The sequence below is a fragment of the Callospermophilus lateralis genome, chromosome 10, assembly GCF_048772815.1.
Source record: "Callospermophilus lateralis isolate mCalLat2 chromosome 10, mCalLat2.hap1, whole genome shotgun sequence".
Lineage (NCBI taxonomy): Eukaryota > Metazoa > Chordata > Mammalia > Rodentia > Sciuridae > Callospermophilus > Callospermophilus lateralis.
This window is the reverse complement of record NC_135314.1, coordinates 106,750,412-106,772,571: the sequence shown is the minus strand read 5'-3', so window position 1 is coordinate 106,772,571 and position 22,160 is coordinate 106,750,412. Positions and strand designations below refer to the sequence as shown.

The following is a 22,160-nucleotide window of genomic DNA, read 5'->3' as shown; positions in this document are numbered from 1 at the left end:
AGCGGCAGCAGATCTCACACTCCAATTTTCAGTTGAACTTACTCTGTGCACACTGACAAGAAAGCCAGAGTGAATGTGTGTGTGAGTTCTTCACGTGTGTGATTTCTATAGGTTCAGGACTGGTTCATTACAATTTTACACTCTTCACTCCTCGGTGGGATGCATACAGGAAGAAATCAGAAAATAATTAAGCAGACTTAATCTTTGGCAATTAGTTTAGAGCATTTCCTAAAATCAAAGCCTTTTTTCAGGTTTCAAAGCCAATGATTTTGTAGGATATGCACTTTTGGCTGTTTCATATTTTAATTTTTATTTAATTTCTCCCTGATATAAGAAATGGGACAGAAGAAACATACTGAGAGTGCTACTCTCACATTATTTATGTCTTTGAAAAAAATAAAGAAGGAAGAGGAAAGCTCCTGGGAAAACCTGCCCTGGTGGAAGTCCCAGGGAACCCCGGGACAGATGGACAGGAGGGGTTTCCAGGTGCTAGACATCTGTCTGCACTGCTGGGTCCTTCTGCAGATGGAACAGGATTCCTCGAGCTAAAGCACACCGTCCTCCACAGTCTCCATCAATAAACGGATCCACCCCTTGACTGAATAACGGGTTTGGCCTGTTTTCTCCGATAAATTCAAGAACACTTTAGACTGCACCGATGCCCAAAGAAATCTTTCAGATGTAGAATTGCATTAGCAAAATATAATTGACAAACGATTTCTACAAATTTACCTTCATAATTCAAATCAGAATAAGAGATTATGGGATCTAGCACACAGGGAATCTGAAATAGAGACGGTAGGGCACATGTAAAAACCCCAATATCATGGTTCTTCTTTCCCCCTGTCTTCTTATCTAGTCTTCCACATGCACATGTTTTTAAAGAGTGTGATTATAGTATACTTAAACTTGGTGGCCTTCTATGGACAACAACAGCATAGCATGAGCATTTAATCATTCTGCTAAACATGGTCTGCAGTGACCACCTTGAATGGTGCCTCTAATTCATCCACTAGCTCGCACAACACAGGTACCTCAGAGGACACCCAGGTTATTTCCAATATTCCCATACTACAAATAATACCATAAAGAATACATTCCTGATAGAGGAATTTCTGATCATTTCCAAGGATGAACGTGCAGAATGGCCTTGGTGAGTCAAAAAATGAAAGCACTATCTAAAGTTGCACAAGTGGTTTCAAATCTAAATTAAAACAATCAGATATATTTAGATAAACATGTGACTCAATCAAAAAGAATATTGAGTCTTTTATTCAACTGATTAAGGCAGAATTTATTTTATGAATCAGGCAAGTTTATCAAGATCAACAGAAAATGGGTAAAAGGTTGCTTTTCAAGTAAAAAAATCAGCATTCCAATAAAGATATTCTCTAAAAACATTTAAGTTCTAAAACATCTATGAAACAATTGTACACTTTTAAGAAGTTAATTAAAAAAAACAGAAAGGAATAAATCTCTTTTTGTTAAATAAATGGCAGTGATACAGTAGAAAGAAGATAGTTCTGAGTCTAAGATTGCGGGTTCCAATTCTGCCACTTTGCCAGCTATGGAATCTTCAAAATGAGAACACTATTAAGCCCAATTTTAAAAGGTCATGAACACTGTAGGAGATAATGCATTCATAGCTTATAACATGCCACACAAGTCCTATGACGACAGACAATTCTGTTATTTGATCTCTTTTTTTAAGTATGACAAACATGTTTCCAAATGGTCAAAATAATAATAGGTTTTATAAGGAGTATTCTCCTTATTCTGCAAGTGAGGTGCTGGAGTCTAAGGAAACTAATTCTGCAAGTGAGGTGCTGGAGTCCAAGGAAACTAGTGTCAACGTCTGAGTTAATGGACTGACATCTGCATGTTTTTTTTTCTTTTTTTCTTTTCCAGAAGAGATACCTTTGAAGCAACAGTCTTTGTGTTCATCGTATTTGTGTAATTGACTCAGCCATTTTTTGAAGAATAACATCCCAAATCAGGAACAGAGACCTAATTATAACAGAGACAGAGACTCAGTCTATTTTAATATTTGGGGCAGTCAGTTTTAAACTAAATGACCAATATTCGGGACTTACTGAAAGACATACACATACATGTTCAGCAGGAGGCACCGTGGCCTTCATTTCCAATTAAGCTTGAGCTAACATGACACTTTAAACAGTAATACTGGGAAAAAAGTAATACTGACAATCAGTGATTTTATCAGTGAGTTTAATGTTTTTATGCTTTCAATTTAGAAATGATTAAAATCTCCATGTCCTAAACTTCTGGTGATCAGTGGAAGTGACTTCATTTAATTTACTATATAATAAGGTTTTTATGTATCCAAAGACATGATGCTAGCTTTGGTCAGTTATTCCATAATTGCACAAATCTGATCAATGTTCTCCTCTCGTTAAAAAGGAAGAAAAGGACACCTGCTTTAACTGTCTCTGTTTCTGTTAAGATCAAAGGGAAGTTTTCTTTGAAATCTAAAGTGGACCCTATAATTATCATTTATGCCAGAGAACACAGGAACACAGCATACTTCTATATAGTATAATTTATATCTTACATATGTATGTGCATATGTGTGTATATATGTATATATGTGTGTGTGTGTATATGTGTGTGTGTGTGTGTATGTATGTATGTGTATATATGTATATGTATATATATATATATGGTGGGAATTTGTCATTTGACTTCATGAAAATAACCAAATGTTAATATGTAGGGATGACCAACAAAAGAATCACTAAACCTACTTTGCAGGGGTCCAGTTATTCCTGGGTGAAGGGAGAAGCCTGCAAACCCACTGGGATAGGAAAAGAAACCAACCTTCACCAGATGGCTGAACACTCACCTACCTGCACGGCTGCTTTTACTGTGCTTTCTAGATTAATTCCTGTGCACAAAACTTGTACGATTTCTCATTTTCTTGAGAAATTAAAATATTACATAAGCAGTAGCCAAACGTTCTCTACAGAAATAGAAGAGCAAAGTAACCCTGCCAATAAGCCTCTTGTGTTTCACTGAAAGCTTCTGCTTTTCTAATCTCCTCTGAATAGAAACTCTTACACCTAATCATGCTAAATCCACTGAACTCATGAAAGCTCCGACCTCTCTTCAGCTCTGCGAGGTGAATACTGTCCCCTTACCCTCGGCCCACAGAGGAGCCTTCTGACTCTTCTGGCCACGCACATGCACGGAGGCAGCACACGGCAGCCAGAGGCCTGAGTCGGAGCTGCGTCACCATCACCCAGTCGAGAAAGGCAGCAGCACGAGGGTGATTTTATTTACAAGGAAATTTCAACTGAAAATGGGAGAAACCAAGAGGTTTACCCGCCTCACCTGGAACAGCTATGTTCTCATGAAGCCCCCTGAGGTGAAAAGGAAGCAACTGACCCTAGAGCCACCTAACGTCTTCCTAAGCACCCTGGGTTGGTTTGACCACTGCTGTGTGACATCAACTACTCTGATAAGCATCACTGTCTACCTAAAGGCTTCATTAGCTGGGAATTCCATTCGGAGCAGTTTAGCACTACGCAGATGCAGATGTTTTCTGTCTGGATGAGGCGGACTTTTCAACCGAGTCACAATAACTGTACGTGAAATAAACAATGAAATGCTGAGGCACAGGTAACCAGCGCTGGCCCCTCCAGAGCGAGCCTGCAGCAGGCATCAGCTGACTTGTGGGAACAAACAGCCTGAGCCTCAGGACAGCCCTACTAGGAAGTCCTCGGAGGAGGCCCTGTGACTCTGGCAATCACTCTAAGTGGTTCCAATCTCATTGGGCCTGAAGCTACTGCACTGCATCTAGGAGGGTGAGCGAGACTCCTGTCTTGTAGCTGGTTGCTCAGAATGTAAACGTGACCTCAGGGGCACCTGAGCACATGTTAAAAATTTCTCTTCAAGTTAAAATTTCATGTTTTGTGACCCTGTGGGATCCCGCTAAGCTCTAAACAGGGCATGTATCTTTCTTTTTTTTTTTTGGTACTGGGGTTGAACTCAGGGGCATTCAACTACTAAGCCATATCATTAGCCCTATTTTGTATTTTATTTAGAGACAGGGTCTCGATGGGTTGCTTAGGGCCTTGTTAAGTTGCTGAGGCTGGCTCTGAACTCGTGATCCTCCTGCCTTTGCCTCCTGAGCTGCTGGGATTATAGACGTGCACCACCATGCCCAGCTAGGCGTGTATCTTTCTAGGATGGACTGAAGGACTGACAGGCTAAAGGACTCCTTCATTCTTTCACATAAACAGTGACTGGACAGCGGTGTAAAGCTGGCACAGTTCTCCTGTGGCCCTTTCCTGAAGACTGGTCAGGGAGATCAGGGGCTTCCCAGGTGTTCCTCAGGCGCTTCTACCTGAAGGAAGCTCAGCCGTTCTCTGCTGGATGCTCGGCAGTAATTCATTCATTATCCTTTTGTACCCAAACTTACTATGCTTTTCAAAAGCAAGTCAAACAATGATTTCCCTCAGTACCAGCTCTTTGCTAAGAAGTATGGTAGGACATAAAGACCCAGACTTTTCTAGTAGCTACACACCTTAGTGATTTTCTAAAATAATCATTGAAGTAAAACTTCCTAGGAAGGTCACAAAATGGAATTTTAAAAGTCACATTGGTGACTGGTATTTACCACAAAGTCTTAGGTTGATAATACAGGAAATGCATGAAGACAGTCTTTAAAAATAATAAAGAAAAAAGGAAGATAGATGAGTGGATAAACAGACAGACAGATGGCCTGATCATGCCATGCATGTGATGTGTGTGTGTGTGTGTGTGTGTGTGTGTACACTTTCAAGTAAATGTTCCAAAACATTGTGGCTGGTGCTAAAAGCAAGAAAATGGCCTCAATATCCACAGAATGTTGTAAGTGGAGATTATTGGGTACAATCCCCTCATTTTACATGTTTGAAATGTGAATCTTGGAGTTTTGAGAATCTCAGACCAAGTCCATCTAATTAACAACACCAGAACATTAATGCTCAGCTGTCAGTTTTCCAATTTAAGAATTCTTTTTTGTAGCATGGCATAGGGTCTGTAAACATGTCAATTCTTCTAAGCAAATCCAAAGAATCAGAAGTTTTTAAGATTTCTTCACTGTGTAATAATTGTGTAATAAAAAGAGAAAAGAGAGTGGTAAGAATTAGGTAATATACCAAATGACTTAGGCTAGTCTCACCTCAGACGAAACACAAAGTTTAAAATACATATTAAAATAGAGTATGGGTTTCAACTCCAAATAACCAAACAAGTGGCCATTAGTGAACCACTGTGTGCCCTCCCGGCCCTTCCTGCGCCCTCCCCCAAGCAGTGTCATTAGCATGCAGGAGACTGTCCACAACAATGCAGCACAGCTCGGAGGACTCTCCTCTGTCACGCTCAGCACCCCAGCAGATGGAGGCTGGGACACCGACTCTGATCTTGCTGACCAAGCAGCACAGGACGCTGCTCTAGGATCAAGCATTGGGGTATGTGGCCCTCAGGCAAAAAAGAGCGACAGCTGATGGGGCAGAAGACACCTGTTATGACCACAGCAAAAGAAAGAGACAAAGCACACAGGTGATATCCACAGAAAACAGGACCCAAAGACCAGTCTGCTTCCAATTAAACACCACCAAATGCAGCCGAAGGCTGACGACCTCAAATGGAGGGAGGGTTAGTTTTGGAAGCATTCTGGCCACACAACTCAGCCTTTTGCTGTCTCCATTCTCTCAGTTTTTTAAATATCATCACCGATTAATAATTAATTCATAGATGTTTGGCTCAGACAGCTTATGTCCTCCCATTAATCAATTAACAATCATGAGTTAAGAACCCACAGTTTGCTTTAGAAAGGTCAGATGAAACACAACTGCTTCAAATGGTGAGCACCCAGTGATCTGAAATATTTAAAATTCAGTACGTTTTGACCTAACTCATTTGCAAACAGAATTAGTTAATGAATGAGCAAGTACAACCGTGAATGACAACCCACTAAAAGTCCAGATGCATCTCTTTAGCAAGGACAAGTTAGTGCACCTCTCTTCCCCTCACTTCCTTGTAAAATGAAGGTCATGACATTCTCCTAAGGTTTTTTGAGGTGTGAATGTGTGGGGCACCTGTCTGGTATATGGCTGCAAATGTGCTGAAAACCGAGACCCTCTTTAACAAAGGAGACAAGACTCAGTCAGTAGAACTCTGGTGCTTACTAAGTAAGTTCCTGCAAACTAACAGACCACTTTCGACTGACAGCCTTCCTTTGCTGCCGCCTCAGCAGTTCACACACGCAGGACTTCTCGGCCCGGGTACTGCCCCAACAGAGAAGGAAGAAGAAGTGGTTCAGGGCCAGGTCTGTACCTTTCATGAATACTACCAGTTCCCCCATATCTGTAGTCTTCCAGATCCATTCATTCAGCCATGCTGAAACTCTGAGCAACCACTTCAAAGTATTATAACTTTAATTTCTTTCTCATGTATCAACAGCAAAGTACATGCACCTGATCATCCTTGACAGGAAGACTGAGAGCACCAAGCAATTTCCCATAAAAAATACTTTTAGAAGAGTACATTTCACAAAGGTGCTCTGGGATTTCAACCAAAATATTGTACAGCTTATGAAGAAACTTGCAATAATAAATTTTATAATGTTTAATACACAGTAACTAATGCCTGGTAAGTCTTCATGAGAACTGAATTTTGGCGGACTGATCCAATTTGCTATTTTTGATGGCTGTGTCAATAAACAGCACTCCTGCAATCCCAGTGGCTTAGGAAGTTGAGGCAGGAGGATCGTGAATCCAAAGCCAGCCTCAGCAACCTAGCGAGGTGCTCAGCAACTCAGGGAGATCCTGTCTCTAAATAAAACATAAAAACGGGCTGGGTGTATGGCTCACTGGTTGAGTGCCCCTGAGTTCAATCCCAGGTACTCTCCCCCCCTAAAAAAAGAAAGAAAGAAAAAGAAATACTTGCTCAGCACCAGATGTCTTTCTAACTCTTTGAGGCAAATGTCATTATTACTAACATTTTAAAGAGAAGGAAACTGAGGCACAGTGGAGTAACAGGCAGCTCCAGAGCTCAGGCTCTCTGCTATTATACTGGGGGATGCTGTGGTTTCTATAAACACTGCCTTCATCAAATAAAGCATACCTATTTTCTTCTAAAATGCTACAAACACTAAACCAAATGTTGATTCTGATTTAAAAAAAAAAAAAAATTTTGGCCATGGACACAGTTTGAGCACTAGAATGGAAAACACAAAGACGCGGACACCACATTCCTACCTCCAGTCTGTCCGTGCGCATCAGTTTTTGGGCAGCGGCAGCGGCAGCCGCAGGCACCGGCACTCCGGGATTCCCTGTAACCAACATGGGTGCCGTGGGCAAGATCTCTGCTGGAACCAGGCTGGGGGAGACAGGTCCCAGGTAGGGATTAAAGGCTGCTGATGCATTGGTGGCTAAGCTTGGTGCAACTGAAAACATTGGCTGAAAAGTAAAACAGAAATCCAAGTTCAACGTGCATAAACAACAGTTCAAAGCTGCTGTCTTTCATCTTATCCATCCATCCGGCCACCCATCCATATTCCATTCCTCCTTCTTCCCTCCTTCCCTTTAATCCTGTATTTATTTACCCTCATTTAGGAGAACAATGCTTTGTTAAATAAATATTCATCAAATTAATATTTTTCCCCTAAAACACAATAGGTAAAGTTCATTAAGTCCTCCACAGGGATTTTGAAGTCTGAGGTCCATAGTACTTGGGATTTCCTTTAAGTAATAGATTGACTGTTCAATGCAGAAACTTCCTGTGGTCTCTTATCTACATTGTTGTTCTGATTTAATCCTAGAAACCTGGGTAAGACACAGACTTCATAATTGCCATGTTAGATGAGCCTGACAGACCTGTTTACAAGTGCTAACAGGTTTCAAGTGCCCTATTATCTGGCATAAATACAGCAGAAGTCCTGGGGGTGAGAGTCTCACAGCCAATGTAAATTGTAAATGAGTCCCTGGGCTAAGTGAAAGGCAGGCACTGAGGAGCTTGCCCTTCACAGCAGAGGAGAAGGTGTGTGGACATTCACTTGATATGGGTGTTTCTGAGGTCACTGCAAATGTTCTGCCAGCCTGTCACATCCTTGTGAGATATTCAACAATGAATTTATCTCACCAGGGAGGAAAGAAGTCTGAAATGTGTGGACAGAGAATGCTTCTGAAGAAGTGCTACAGAACGGTTCAAGGAAATCCATACAGCAACCAAGAACAGGTACAACTTCTGTCATACATGTGAGGCTTGTTTCCAACTGTTGATATGCAGATTTGCCTTATCAAATACATTTATTCTTGCACAGATCTGAACCGTTTACCTGAGGTCTAGTTTAACCATTTGCACTTTATTGATGATATACTTTCAGTAGTTCCAATTCTTTAAGTTTAATGCTCTGTATAATTATGTTTGTCTCTGAAACACAAAAACTCATGGACAAAATGGATCCTGTTGTTTAAGGTAATTTTTAGTGATTCATTTTCTTTACCTGATGAAAAGAAATAGTAACACAGTACTTTCTTGGAATGAAAGTGGCATTAGGTGATATTAGATTACAACTGAATGTAGCTAATTCTTCCCTCTGATAAGAGTAAGAAGTTCCATGATGCCATAGTACATGAAGAGAGTTCTGGATTAAAGCTTTGTGCAGTATATAGTATGGAATTACAAAAGTAATTCTTATAGCACAGAAGAAACTGGTTAGAAAATAAAACATCCTTTTTCTAGTCTGGCTGTCAATCATCCCATATGCAGAACAGTAAAATAGAATTCCCGCACTCCCTTTCTCTAGGTCAATGGTTCTCAACCAGGGATGATACTTCTCAGGGGATGCTCGTCAACACCTGGAGATACCCTGGGTGGCAGCAGCACTCTGGCACCTGATGGCTGGATCCATATGTTACTTTTTTAATACATACCCACACTGCACAAGGCTCAAACTCAAAGCTCCCTGGACACTCCCTGTGCCCTGGCATCATCCCATGTGTTTTCCTATCAGGAGGGAGAAGTGGCTGCCTTCACCTGCAGAGGCACAGTGCTGGCACACTGCGGGGCTCCTGAGGCCCTAGGACAATCCCCACAGCAGCACCATCTAGCCCAAGCCATCTATTTAGGACTGAGGCTACCAGGGCACCCACTGTTCTCCTGGCCTCACAAACTGCTTTGGGACAGAATCTTTGCAGTTAGTATACACATTTTTAATAAGAAAATGTGAAACAGACTATTCAATGCACAGTTTGATTCCCTGGGGAGAAAAAACAACACACCACAGATTCCATTGCTACTACTAAGCTGATGTACTTAGGCCTCCAAACATGGTGGTGTGACTGGCATGGCTAGATGATCTGCCAGGTGATGCCTGATGCCTAGGCAACACCTGCAATTCCAGCCCTACCCCTGCCCGGAGAAGCTCCCCTCAGAGTACAGGAAACTGTATCACAGACAACCATCGGCCTGTCAGGGAGGGGCCGGGCATTCTCCGTCCACCCGCACCTGCCCGAGCTGCAGCTGGTTTAATGCTGCTCCACTGTCCCCTGCTACACAGGCAGCCCTGGACTAGGATGGGGCCGTGTGGCGACTTCATGTTGAACCTGAATTTCTATTTAAGAACATTCTTGTGAAATGTGCACTGCTACCCACTGTTAGATGCAGTGCGTGAAAACCCAGCCAGACCAGCACTCTAATTTCTTACTAGATGTTTCAGAATTGTAAGAAACAGCACAGAAAAAGGAGAGCTGAGAACAGGAGGAAGAAGGTACTTAGTATCATTCCACTCTGCTATGAATGACTGTGTGTTTACAGACAGTATATTTTGAATGTTTATTCCAGGGAGTTATTGAGAAGTTTATGTCACTGCCCACAATCTAGTATAATTACTTAAAAGCAAAAATTTGGGGGGGGGGAGGAAAAGAGCACCCTTATTTTAACCTAATGCCAGAGGGCCAATAAAACCCAGCTTTGTTAAATCTTGTTAAACAAAATACAGTGAAAATCCACAAACGCACACAACACAGCTGCTGCACATTACAGATAATACTTTTATTATATGAGAGTATTGATCCCATTAACTGGCAACAATCTCACTATGAGTTGTTTCTCCAGATTGTCACGTGAACTGATTTCCTGAATTAATTCAGCAGAACAAATTCAAATCTGAAGTTTTTAAGGGCACGGTCCCCAAGTAAAGTCTGTAGCAGCTTTAAAAACTAGAAATATCAACTCTTCAGCAAGCACTACCTCCAATGGCTCCCTCTCAGGTTTGGTAGAGCTAGTTACTGAAGACAACTGGTAACAACAGCTCTGCATTTTGGAACTTGATTCCAAAAGCTGCCATAAACAAAAAAGTACCACATTCCTTCCATTCTTTTCAATTTCTGCAAATTTGCTACACAGCTTTGGTTACATGGAACATGGAGTCGTCCCAGAGCACCTGGTGGAGTCCGGTCATGGCCAAGCCTTGGAAGATGCCCTCCCGGGTGCAGGAAGGCCCTGGACTGCGGGGCTCTGCCCCTATTCTGCGAGCTCTCCTACAGAGCTGCAGCAGGAACCGGCCTCGGGGGGCTCCGGGAACATCAAGTGGCACCCAATTTTCTTTAAAGTGCCCACAGGATAATGCAGAACTGTGTAATTGGTATATCTGATACCAACGACACCCCTGTGATAATGATTCACAGTTATCTTCGTTCCCAGAAGGCACAGGAAAGTGGCTTGTGACTCCCTTTTCCCTGGGAACACCCTCAGCAGAGAGAAACAAACTGCTAATTTACTAATTTGGGTGTCACTTATGGGTTAATCACTTGTGTTTTTTTTTTAAATTAGATATTATACTTCCATTAAGGCAGTCGGGCTCTGTTATAAATAAAAATGTTATTCAGCTTCACATTATAAAACCTAGTTAACTATGCAAACGTGATTATTAGTATAAATTCTCTATTCTTCCTGTGCCAGCATTGGCTAAGTGCTTTACCTGTGGTACTGTATTTAATCCTCATTACCCAGATCCCTGGCAAGTTTCTTTTCCTTTTTGTTTTTCCATTTATTTATTTAGGATGGGGGTGGAGTTGCAGGAGGGGACTGTTCACTTCTCAGCTAAATCCCCAGAATGCAGAACAATGCCAGGCATACTGTAGGGACTTAATGGAAATTTGTTGAATGAACACTTGACTGAATGGATGAGTGAGTGAATTACAGCACGGTCAGGTGGGTACTTACTCACTTTGTAGATAAAAAGCTCACGAAGATCATGTGCCCAGGGTTACAAATGAGTGGCTGGAAGGCCTACAAGTTGGAGAGGGGTGTGTCTGATTCCAATAGTTCTGGAATCCAGGTTCTCACATAATGGACCAGGTCCCCTTTAACCACCTGAGGACTGCTGATCTGTGAAAGCCCAGGACACTGCTCCTCTGAATCCCTGACAAAATGTACCAGGGAGGAGGTATTTTTTGAAAGCTCCTAGTGACTACAAGTCCATGCACCGTGTGGTTTTCCACAGAAACAGTGCACTTTTCTGCTTCTACTGAGGTCTCCCAGGAGACACCTTCTCTTAGGGTTCTCCTCTTTTGAGCATGTTTTTTTTTTTTTCCTCCACATTGAATGCTACCACTTCCCAGCCCAACTGGTTAATTCTGAATCATGCTTCAAGAACCAGGACTCTTCTTCTTGAAGTTTCTCTGATCTGATTCCTATCCTCTGTTCTCCAAATGCCTTATCCCTTGAAAGCAGCATTTATCCATATACCACCTAGGTGTCATGAAGACTGCCTAGCTCCAACTATACCGTGGACTCCCAGAGGGCAATCTCTCTGCTTACGCTTTGTGCAGTGTGTGTGTGTGTGTATTTATTCATGCTTATATATATGTATATGTGTGTGTGTGTGTGTGTATCTATTCATGCGAGTATATATATACACATGAATAAATACATATCCGTATCTGCTCTAACTGGCATTTCCACAAGGCCTCTACAATTATTGCTAATGAGTATTTGAGTGGATTTGCTAAATGCTTTTCTTTGCCACAGAAATTAACTAGCAAATGCATTAAATATTTTCAAGAGCAGACACCCAAATGTCAAAAAATGAAGAGATTAATTAATATTTCCTCTCTTCACATCAAAATCTTTTTAATATTTATTTTTTAGTTGCAGTTGGACACAATACCTTTATTTCACTTATTTATTTTTATACGGTGCTGAGGATCGAACCCAGGGTCTCGCACGTGTGAGGCGAGCCCTCTACTGCTGAGCTACAACCCCAGCCCTTCACCTCAAAATTTAATGGTTACTTCCAGGGTGATTTGAAAATTTAATGTGTTTTGCAATTTTTTTTTTTTTTTATTAAACTGCCCAAGTTTTGGTAGCTACTATACTGTAATGCTGAAGCTATCATAGGGATTGTTTATTTAAAAACACTATGTGAAACAACATTTGTTTGAAAATATTGCTTGAAATTAGTAATAAAATGAAAAGATTACAAGTAACATATCATCAGCATTACTTGAGACTTATGGAACACAAATCTTACAAGTCAGGTTTTTCTAGATTGTGTGTGTGTGTGTGTGTGTGTGTATGTGTGTGTGTAAGAGAAAGAGATTGAGGCATCATCCTGTGCCCACAGCTATCGTGAGTAAACCATTATTTTGAATATAAACGTCACTCAAAGCTAATGGGAGGAATCAACAAATCCACATTGCAAATTCTCCTCTTCCAAGAACACAGTCTGGGACTGGAGTGGAGCTGTCAACAGGCCAGAACCCGCCTCTGGCCAGCTGGGCCTACACAGAAAGGATGAGATGTGTGTGATTCTCAGGGTCACTCTGCCCTTCAGGCCAGTTTTACTGAGACCCTTTAAATAAAGCAGGCTCACTTCAGCCCCCTGTCCACAGGCACATGCTGACCAAAGGCTGGTTCCCACATCGGCACTGCTCTTGGGCTGCCCAAGGGCTGCTGGCTGGGACTGAGGCAGGTGGACCCGCACCACCTGAAGGCAGCTGAGACGGAAACTCTTCTGAGAAACTCCCAGGGACAAAGAGGCTTCCTCTCAATCCCCGGAACACCAGCTGGAGAGTAAAACAGGAAAAAACAGTTCAAGAACTCTGAAAGTTCCTGAAGATGTGACCAATGGCCACTTCAAAGTGCTCTGCAAATGCCAGCAATGGCAGAGACGAGGTGACAGGAGCCAAAGACGCTCCTGAAACTGAAGCTGAAGCTGGTGACTGGGATTCTATCCTCGAAGCATCTCAACTTCATGACATGCACAGGGACTTCTCCATGAGTTCCGTGTCTCAAGGAAGCCAGGTCTCTGCCCTTGGGGACAGCTGCCAGCAGAATTACAGGGGCCACAGCTAAGCTCTGGGTGCCCAATAAGGGCAGAGGCTGCTAACAGTGAGCTCCTCACTGTGAAGGCTTCCACAGATCTCTGTGAGGGCCATGCAGAGAGCCTAGAAGGAGCTGCACATCTCCTGAGGCCCTCTGGATGGGCCGGGGGACCCATGCTCTCCAGGGTGTGAGCCACGGTGCGGGCTGGTGGCCAAACCATGCTGCAGGTTCTTATTTGATGACTTTGCACCTGACAGTGTGCAGCAAAGTCATACTAGAAAAAAGGAACACTGAGAAAGCAGAAATTTCATTATTTTTTATTTGATAACTAAATGCTAGAGGTCTTCTATTTATTTTCAAAGATTATAGGATAAAAAGAAAAAGAAGTGAACTTTTACATTTTTATTAAGAATTTACGAATGCCAACAGAATTAACGCCAATACTTCTATAATTCATTATTAACTTTTAGGAAGTAGACAGATAAATTCTACTGGTCATTTTCAACTACTTTATTCCTCATCTTATGAAATGGGAATAACTGTGTTTGAGGTGTGGGAGTGCCAGGACCTTATAGGTAATAGATTTCAAATTTTTCACTCTATTTGGGAAGAGGTCAGAGAGCTTAAATGAGTTGCCCAGGACCCAGAGATGTTTGGCCACCTGTCCCAAATACGCGGTTCCCCACACGGACACTGGAGCCCAAACCAGCTGGATTAAAGTCTGAACCTTTTTACTCACTAGCTGTGTAGCTGAGCAAATTACTTAACCTCTCTGAACTTTTGGTTCTTTATCTCTAACGCTGAGGTAATATGACCTGTTTCATAAGATAGAAGATAGAATGTAATATACAAAAAGTGCTGAGTACAGTGAATGCCCCTCAAGTATTGTCTCAAAAATGCCAGCCCTCTCTCTGATTCTCGGTGTGGTGCATTTCTTCAACCTAATAAAGGCTATGAAGGCAGGACCCTGTCCTACAGATCCCTGTCTAACTGAGTTAGTCCAGGCCAGGCTCTGAAAACGGACAGCGCCAGTCTCTCAGGCTCCCACCCGGGGTGAGCAGCCACTCCACCTGGTCTGTGGGGGCCTCCATGACGGGGCTGCTGCTCTGCTGGTGACTTAGGCTCCTCTGGTCTCCGGGGCAGGAGAACTGCCAGGAACCTCTGCCTGTGATTTCTGCTGTCGGTGGTACTCCTTCCTCAACCTGCCCTTTCGTTCATCAAGTGATTATTGATCTGACTCCACAAGGTGCCAGCCACCATTGCAGCTGCTTGAGAATTTTACTTTAGACCGTGCACTCCAGCCCTGCTCCTTCCTGCTCCTCCAGCTAGCCTGTCTGGTCATAGAGAGCCAAGGCACTGTCAATGACCTGTCTAAAAACCTTGTCAAAAAACCTGTCACTGCTGGAGGTGCCCCATGCGGTGGATCTTCTTCACAGGGCCACCTCCTGGTTGGGTCCAAGTTACAGCCATGTCTTCAAGACTCCACCTGACCAGGGCCGCTCCCTTGATTAGCAGTCCTTCTCATGTGGCCAGCAGGCGGCTCCCGGCTCTGCTGGAGTCCCTATTCCTGGGCCACATTAAGTCCCAGCCAGCAGCTGCTCACAACCGTCCCTTTCATTCCTGAGCCTGCCTCTCATCATCCTCATCATCCCAGGGCTGACCTCAAAAACAAAAAGACAGTCTCAGGTGGAGTTCTGAGAGAAACTTTCCTAGACTGAAGGTTTCTCTGAAGCCACTAAAACCCCCAATGCTTCAGAATTGAAAAATTAAAATGATTCCTATACTTACTACGAAAATCTCAATCTGTATGCAGAATACTTTAAGGCTCTGATCTCAGGATGCCTTTAGCAGAGGGGTAACTCCACATTCAAGTAGTCACATGAGGGGAAAATTAACACAGAGCTGGAATGTGCTCCAGACTAACACAGCAATGACATCATCAAAGCAGAGAATTTTCTTACAAAAGCAGCAAAAAATGGGGCGAGTGTTCAGATGGTTTCTGAAATCTGTGACTGAGCGGTTTGATAGACAACACATGTGTTACTAGCATTTCAAGAGCAGAACGTCATTTATAATTTGCACTAGGATCTTGTGTGTGATAACCCTGGAATGACCTTGAGAGTCAGAACTCAAGGGCTGGGTCAGGAGATGGGCCCAACTTCGCACTGAGGAACTCAAGGCTGTGACCCTCCGGTCCTCCTCATGCTGATCTAAGGGGCTCCCTGGGTGGAGAGAGGCCAAACCTGGCAGTAAGTACACTTTAAATGTTTAACTGGAACCAAGTGTCTCACGTCGAGGAGAGATCTTATATCAACTAAGGTAGGAGCCATCCAGATCTTTGAAACTGAATCTGAGGGCCAAGGGAAAGAGAGATTTTTGCCCCATATTGTTTTGTTAGAAAGAATGATAATAGATAAACTTTTAACCAAATAGAAATCTTCCTGCTATCCCAATTCAGACATGGAAAATTAGCAGATGTCACAAAAAATAAAGTTAAGATACTACATTTTTTTGGTGCTGGGGTTGTGGCTCAGCGGTAGAGCACTCACCTCACATGTGCAGGGCCCTGGGTTCGATCCTCAGCACCACGTAAAAATAAATAAAATAAAGGTATTGTGTCCAACTACAACTAAAAAATAAATATTAAAAAAAAAGATACTACATTTTTAACTGAGTCCCCAACAATGGGAAAAAAAATAGATCAGGTTAAGACAGATACAGAAATAATTACAATAATTCTCTCACCTCTACTGTATAGTACTGACAACCGTATCATTGCACATGTAATATGGAGGTCCTCCCACCTCAAATAGACCCCCTCCTCGTTTTTGGAATGATTGTTGCTTTAAGCTCTAAGAGAGAATACCAGTTACATTGAGTTCAGGTATTATAATAACGCATCTGGGAAAAAAAAATTGTTAGCAGTTTTCCGGTAAAGATGCCAGAAAAAATGGGGGTCTTTACATTCCTATGACCCCATAATAATTTAGATGCAATAATTTAGGTCATAATTTAGATGCAATAGTATATATATATATTTTCCCTGATCACTATAGATTTCATCATATATTTAAAAATAAAACTACTATATCACAATTAACATAAAATAGCTTATCAACCTAATATCAATTATGATGTAAAGAAGATTATTAGAGATACTTAATCACCCACATAATCATAAAAATCCAATTGGCTTAATAGATATATGTGTGTTCAGAAGCAGGATTGCACACATCTACTGCTTGATAGACACTGAACATCTAGGGACACCCAAGGTTTATCAATTTCATTCTTTTTTAACAGCCCTTGGAGTTTCTGTCTCCTTTGATGAGGCTTCCAAATTCAGTATGATGATCACCACTAGTCAGAAGCTGCCTAGCATTTGTGACTATGAAATCATTTCAATTTAAGTTTTAAAAGAAAGAGACCTACAATGCTAGGTGGCACATGCCTGTCATCCCAGCAGCTCGGGAGGCGGAGGCAGGAGGATCACAAGTTCAAAGTTAGCCTCAGCAATTCAGCGAGGCCCTAAGCAACTTACTGTCTAAATAAAATGTTAAAAGGGCTGGAGCTATGCTCAGTGGTCAAGTGCCCCTGGGTTTATAGTGTGAAAACTGATCCAGGAATAACTGATACTTATTCACCAGAAAATACCAGCAGCTGATAACTAACCTGTGTTCAGACCATTTACTGCAGCCCCTTCTCCCTAAGCTAAGTGCTGCGCCTACAGCTGGAGAGCAGGCTGGAGGGCTTACCACGGGCTGCAGCGGGGTGCCGGGCATCATGGCATTGGCTAGTTGCATCTGCTGGGCCAGCATGGCCATGTTCTTCTGCTGAATCAAGTTATTGCGCCCATTGATCTCCAACTGTGTTTTTAAGTGTGGGGGTGGGTGAAGATACTTGCAGTTCTCCCTGGAGCAACGACCCTACAAAGACAAAAGCAAAATTCCATCTTAAGAAAGAATCAGTGAACTGTAAACAGTAATAACCATGTAAATCAAGCCCTGAATCCACCAAGGTTTTCTCCACCAAGTCCCATCCTTTTGCTGCAACTTCAGGGTCCATAACAACTTCACCCAAACAAAGGAGTAAGACATTTGAAGAAGTTCAAACACTTAAAAAATTTTCCTTATTTTAATAATTTTAGTGTAAATGTTTATAGATTCAAGTTTAAAAACAAACTTCCAAGGTAATAATATTAAAACACGGACTGTCAAATAAAGTACATTAGCTCCTGCCATAATATCTTCTTGGTTCACTTCAATAAACCCGAACGAATCTGGAGTTTTATCACCTACTTTTACTTATGCTGCATTTTTAAGAAATGTGCTTAGGCAGACTGCATCCTCATCCTTTACCATTAACCCCAACACCACTGAGCCCTACTGAGCCAGGCATGAGGAAGTTTACAGATGAAAACGCCCATGTGTTCCCAGTGCCCAGAGGGACTGAGGTGTAGGGAAACACTGGTTTTTAACCTTTCAAAGATAAACCTAGTCCCCACCAATAAAAACTATTAAAGCACTAAGAAGAATATGTGCCCTCTGAACAACTGATCATGACAATGAAGAAAGAAATAATTTACTATAAAATAAGAAATATAAGTAGACTTTTCCTTTGGAATTATTTTTCATTAAAATATTAGCTGTATAACATGCAACATCAAGTGTGTTACAGTGACTTCTTTCAAGACACTGTCAAGTCATATGGATAATAACAGACCTCATCAACTTCTTTTGCCAATAAATCTAATTAGAACTCTGCACAAAAAATATATTAAGCAATTAACCAACTTGTGGAGCTTTCTTTGATTTTTCAACAAATCAATTTATCTTAATTTGTCATTATATTGTAAAGCAACTGAGAAAACGAATGTTCACATGTATGATCGAACTCGTCACACTTCTATATGAATACTGTTGCTGCTTTTTTAAAAAGAAGCATCCGTGCAGGATTAATGTCATGGGAGACTATGTTCTAACGAGCTTTATGGCACACTTGAAATCAGGAGGCAGTAAAGGACAGGGTGGAGAGCAAGGATCTCAGGACCTGAGACAGATGCCCAGCTTTTTCCCAGAAGCGGCACAGACAGTGTAAGACGCTGACCACTTTAAACCCCAGGCTTTGTAACCAGGAGCTGCTGCACAATCTATCTCACTCCTGCTGCAACTTCGACCACATATCAAACAAACAAAAAACGTTGGCAGGAAGGTAATATTTATAGCCTCTCCTGATATGATCACAAATAGATCAATGTTTACATAAATATGAGTTTTTCCATGTACAATGCCCATGCTTGTTATACGTTGAGCTCACAGGCACATTATTACAAGCTTACAAGCACCTCAGTGCAAATCAACCACAAAATAACTTAGAATCACAAGATAAACCACAGGGCAGGGCTGGCCAAAACAAACACGCTCATGAATGACACATGGTCCAATTTCAGGGATCCCCGGTCAAGGCTTCCCAGGGGAAACCTGCCATTTCAGCACAAAGAACAAACTCTGGTCCTCAGTATCTCCACATCATACGTCTCACTGAACTGGATTTATGTGAGTGCAGATAAGCAGGCTTATATCCACCGAAAGGATTAAACTGAATTCACTGGGTCAGTTTCTGGAGTTCCATAAATAGTAAGCGATGGCCCTGGGCCTTGAGCCAGGCCTTGCCAGAACTAACAGTGGCTGTCCAAAGCACTTCATTCCAGCACCTTCCTTCAACACAGACCACCCAGTCCCCTCCCACCTGGACACCACCTGGAGGGCAATCATAGAAAGGAATCAGGAGTGTTTGCTAGGTATCCTGAACCAGTGCATCTCAGGGCTTCTGACAGATCGCATCTCTGGCTTTGCTGTGTATTTACTATATCTACTGAGGGCAGAAAAAGTACCATTTGATTACATTTCTTCTTTATGCTGCCCAGCTGGATGTTACTACATTAGGGCTCACTTTCAAAAAACCTTGTCGTAAAAATCAACAAAGCTAATTTTGTAAAAATGTGTGCAGATTACTCCACCTCTCCCCATTCATGGCCACAGGTACAGGGATCTGCATTTAAGCAAGTGTTACAGGTGATTCTGGCACAGGGAAAACACTACAAAAGACGGTGCATCACCACACTTATTGACAACATGGAAAAAAGTCACATAGTGACCTTTGTTAGCAATATTGGATAAACTGCTTCTTAGGAACTTCAACACTGGTTTAATGCTGACTCTGCTGCTGAATAATTGTGATTTCACAAATAGGATCGTTGAGAATACATTCGAATAAACATCCTTGTGTTAGAGGACTGCTTAAACCCAGAGATGGCCACCACCAGCACACCTTGGAACCCATCGGTCCACACACATTGCTGAGTTCCCAGCACCATGTCTCCATAAGCATCTGCAGAATGGATGCATATCTATTTCTTATTAGATGCTCAAAGATGTTTAACTCTGTAACAGAGACCTCTGTTAAGATATTATTCTATAATTAACATACAACCTACTACCTGTTTAAATAGAACACAAACTAAATTTAATATCAAATCCTGGTTCTGGATTATGGCTAATGATGCTTTATTCAGAAACCAGGCATTTAAATGAAAAATAAAGCTTGCCACAATAAAGAAAGAAAGGGTGAGAGAAGGAGGTTTGTAGTACAGCCCGGAGGAAGGAGACCTGCGTGCACCTGTGCTGTGCGTGTGGCATCTTAAGATCGATACACTGACAATAGATTCTGAGAGTCAAAAACAAATTAACTGTCTAGACTTCATGTATTCAAATTTTCATATAGAAGCTGCTACACTAAACCATCCAGAGATTTCACCTTCACATACATTAAACTGGGCTGCTAGCATTAAGTTAAAAATAGAAAGAGTTTTCATTCTTTTTTCAGAGGTGCCTGTAGTGGCACCCACTGCATAACTGTATAAAGCCTGGCTCAAACAGCAACCTTGTTACTTGCTGTGTGGCCCCTTGTAGGGGGAGTGAGGTTCTTGGTGTGGCCACACCTTTTCTGTAGAACAGTGATGACTGCATCTGCACTGGTGACATGTGAGTTTGAGCAAGGGCAAGGGGCACAGGCATAACAGTCAATAACTGCTCGTTATTTTCCTCTTTCCTTACATGCACAAGTTAAGAACAAGCACCATTTGCTCAGCTTAGCACCATATCTGTTAAAGGCACTAAAAATAACACAGGTAGTGACATCCAGTAACAATGCATGTCAATCATCAATAATGTAATACAAAGTTGGTCCTTAATCATCATTCTGTATTTGACACATCCACCGAGGAAAATGTCATTCTAGTACATTTCTCACAGTGTTGTATTTCTGTGCTTTGGTTGTGTTGACTGCATTGCGGTCTTATTTTCAGAGAGCTGTACAACTGCCCAGCAGGCCTTCTGGAATGCCCATGCCCACGATTCCTTAGGCAGCACTCAGGGACCTGCTTAGAGGAGGACCATGAAAGATTCCAAAGACACCACTGTAGCACACATACTATGTATTCTGAACTGCTGCATTCTACCACACACTGAGTCTAATACTCACCGAGTCTACTTTTTCTAATATTTTTCTACATCTTTAAAGTAAAATTAAACTGTCCAAAAAGGTGAGATTTCCCGCTGTAGTCATAAAGTCTGCATGAGTCTAATAACAGTGATTTGAAAGATCAAGCCCTTGATTTCTGACATTAAATATTGTTCAACTATGAACTGAAGGTTATCATTTGTGATCATAAATAAGGGAAGATATATGTTTAGATTAATCAATCCTCAAAATGAATTAATAAAGCATATTTTTGAAAAATTGTAAATATGTGTATCTATGGTAATTTATATAAAATTGGGTGTATGTGATATATTCAGTAAAAGAGAAATTACAGAATATGGTGCAATAAGCCAGAACAAGAGTAAAACTGAATGAAGCTACAGGTGGCAATTTAAGAGAACTGAGAAAACGATTTCCTAGCTAAAATAGTAACTACTGACTCAGTTGGATGAACTTAGTAAAGTGAAAAAAAAATATTCTGATTTTCCATTTTTAATTTTACTTCTCCCACCTAAACTAAAGGAGTCTTGGAATGTGTGCAGTCATGGTCTACAGAGGCCTACAACCCGGCTGTGACTGCCAGGAGGATTCAGATCACCAGGACATCTGAGCACACTCTGGAAATCAAGGGGCAAGGAATGTGGGGGGCACCAATTTAGAAGTCTTTTACAGCTTTCCTGGCAACACTGGTTCCTCGTGAGGCTCTTCAAACTAGAACCATTCCTGTCACTTGTTAAAGCCAATATTTCCTTTGGGACAGCTGACGTATGCAAATGTTTTTGAAGCACTTTCTGGAGACAGTCACTGCTCAGATCTCAGTCAGGAATTAGCTAGGAAATTTGGTAACTGCCTATTGAAAATTCTCACCATTTTTTTCCCCAGCTAAGATGCTTTTCTTATGGCTTACAATACTGTTTAGTTTTTTATTCTAATGCTATTCTATTAGGTAAATGTATATATTATCATGTGATGTTAACATACAATGATTATTTTTAAATCACTGTATCTAGTAATAAGAAATTCATAGAAGTCTATAAGGTGATTTACTTTAAGAAAAAAAATTGTACTTTATATACCCCAAAACATTCAAACAAACATACATAAAAGACTTATTTTGTTCTCACTTAGGTGGATATGAGTTTTAATGACCTCTAAGAACCACAATCCATTGGCTTTTGCAAGTATGAAAAATAAAAATAAATTACTGAATAACTCAGAATATACTGCACTCTTAACTGCTTATTTCCTTACAACTCACTTACTTCCATGATGAACTTGTG

At 41.6% G+C, this 22,160-nt stretch overlaps 1 protein-coding gene across 17 annotated transcripts in view; it reads right to left on the bottom strand.

Moving 5' to 3' along the window:
• Nucleotides 1-22,160, bottom strand: part of Mbnl1 (muscleblind like splicing regulator 1) — a 185,074-nt gene that overhangs the window by 20,600 nt on the left and 142,314 nt on the right. For all 17 annotated transcript variants that reach the window (XR_013155600.1, XM_076867113.2, XM_076867098.2 and 14 more), the window contains 2 exons: nt 17,094-17,264; nt 7,266-7,466 (listed from right to left, as the gene is read on the bottom strand). Coding sequence is in view for 16 of the 17 variants with exons in the window: in XM_076867098.2 (XP_076723213.1) it covers nt 7,266-7,466; nt 17,094-17,264 (372 nt within the window). In the remaining variant the exon portion in view is untranslated. The remainder of the gene's footprint in view (nt 1-7,265; nt 7,467-17,093; nt 17,265-22,160) is intronic.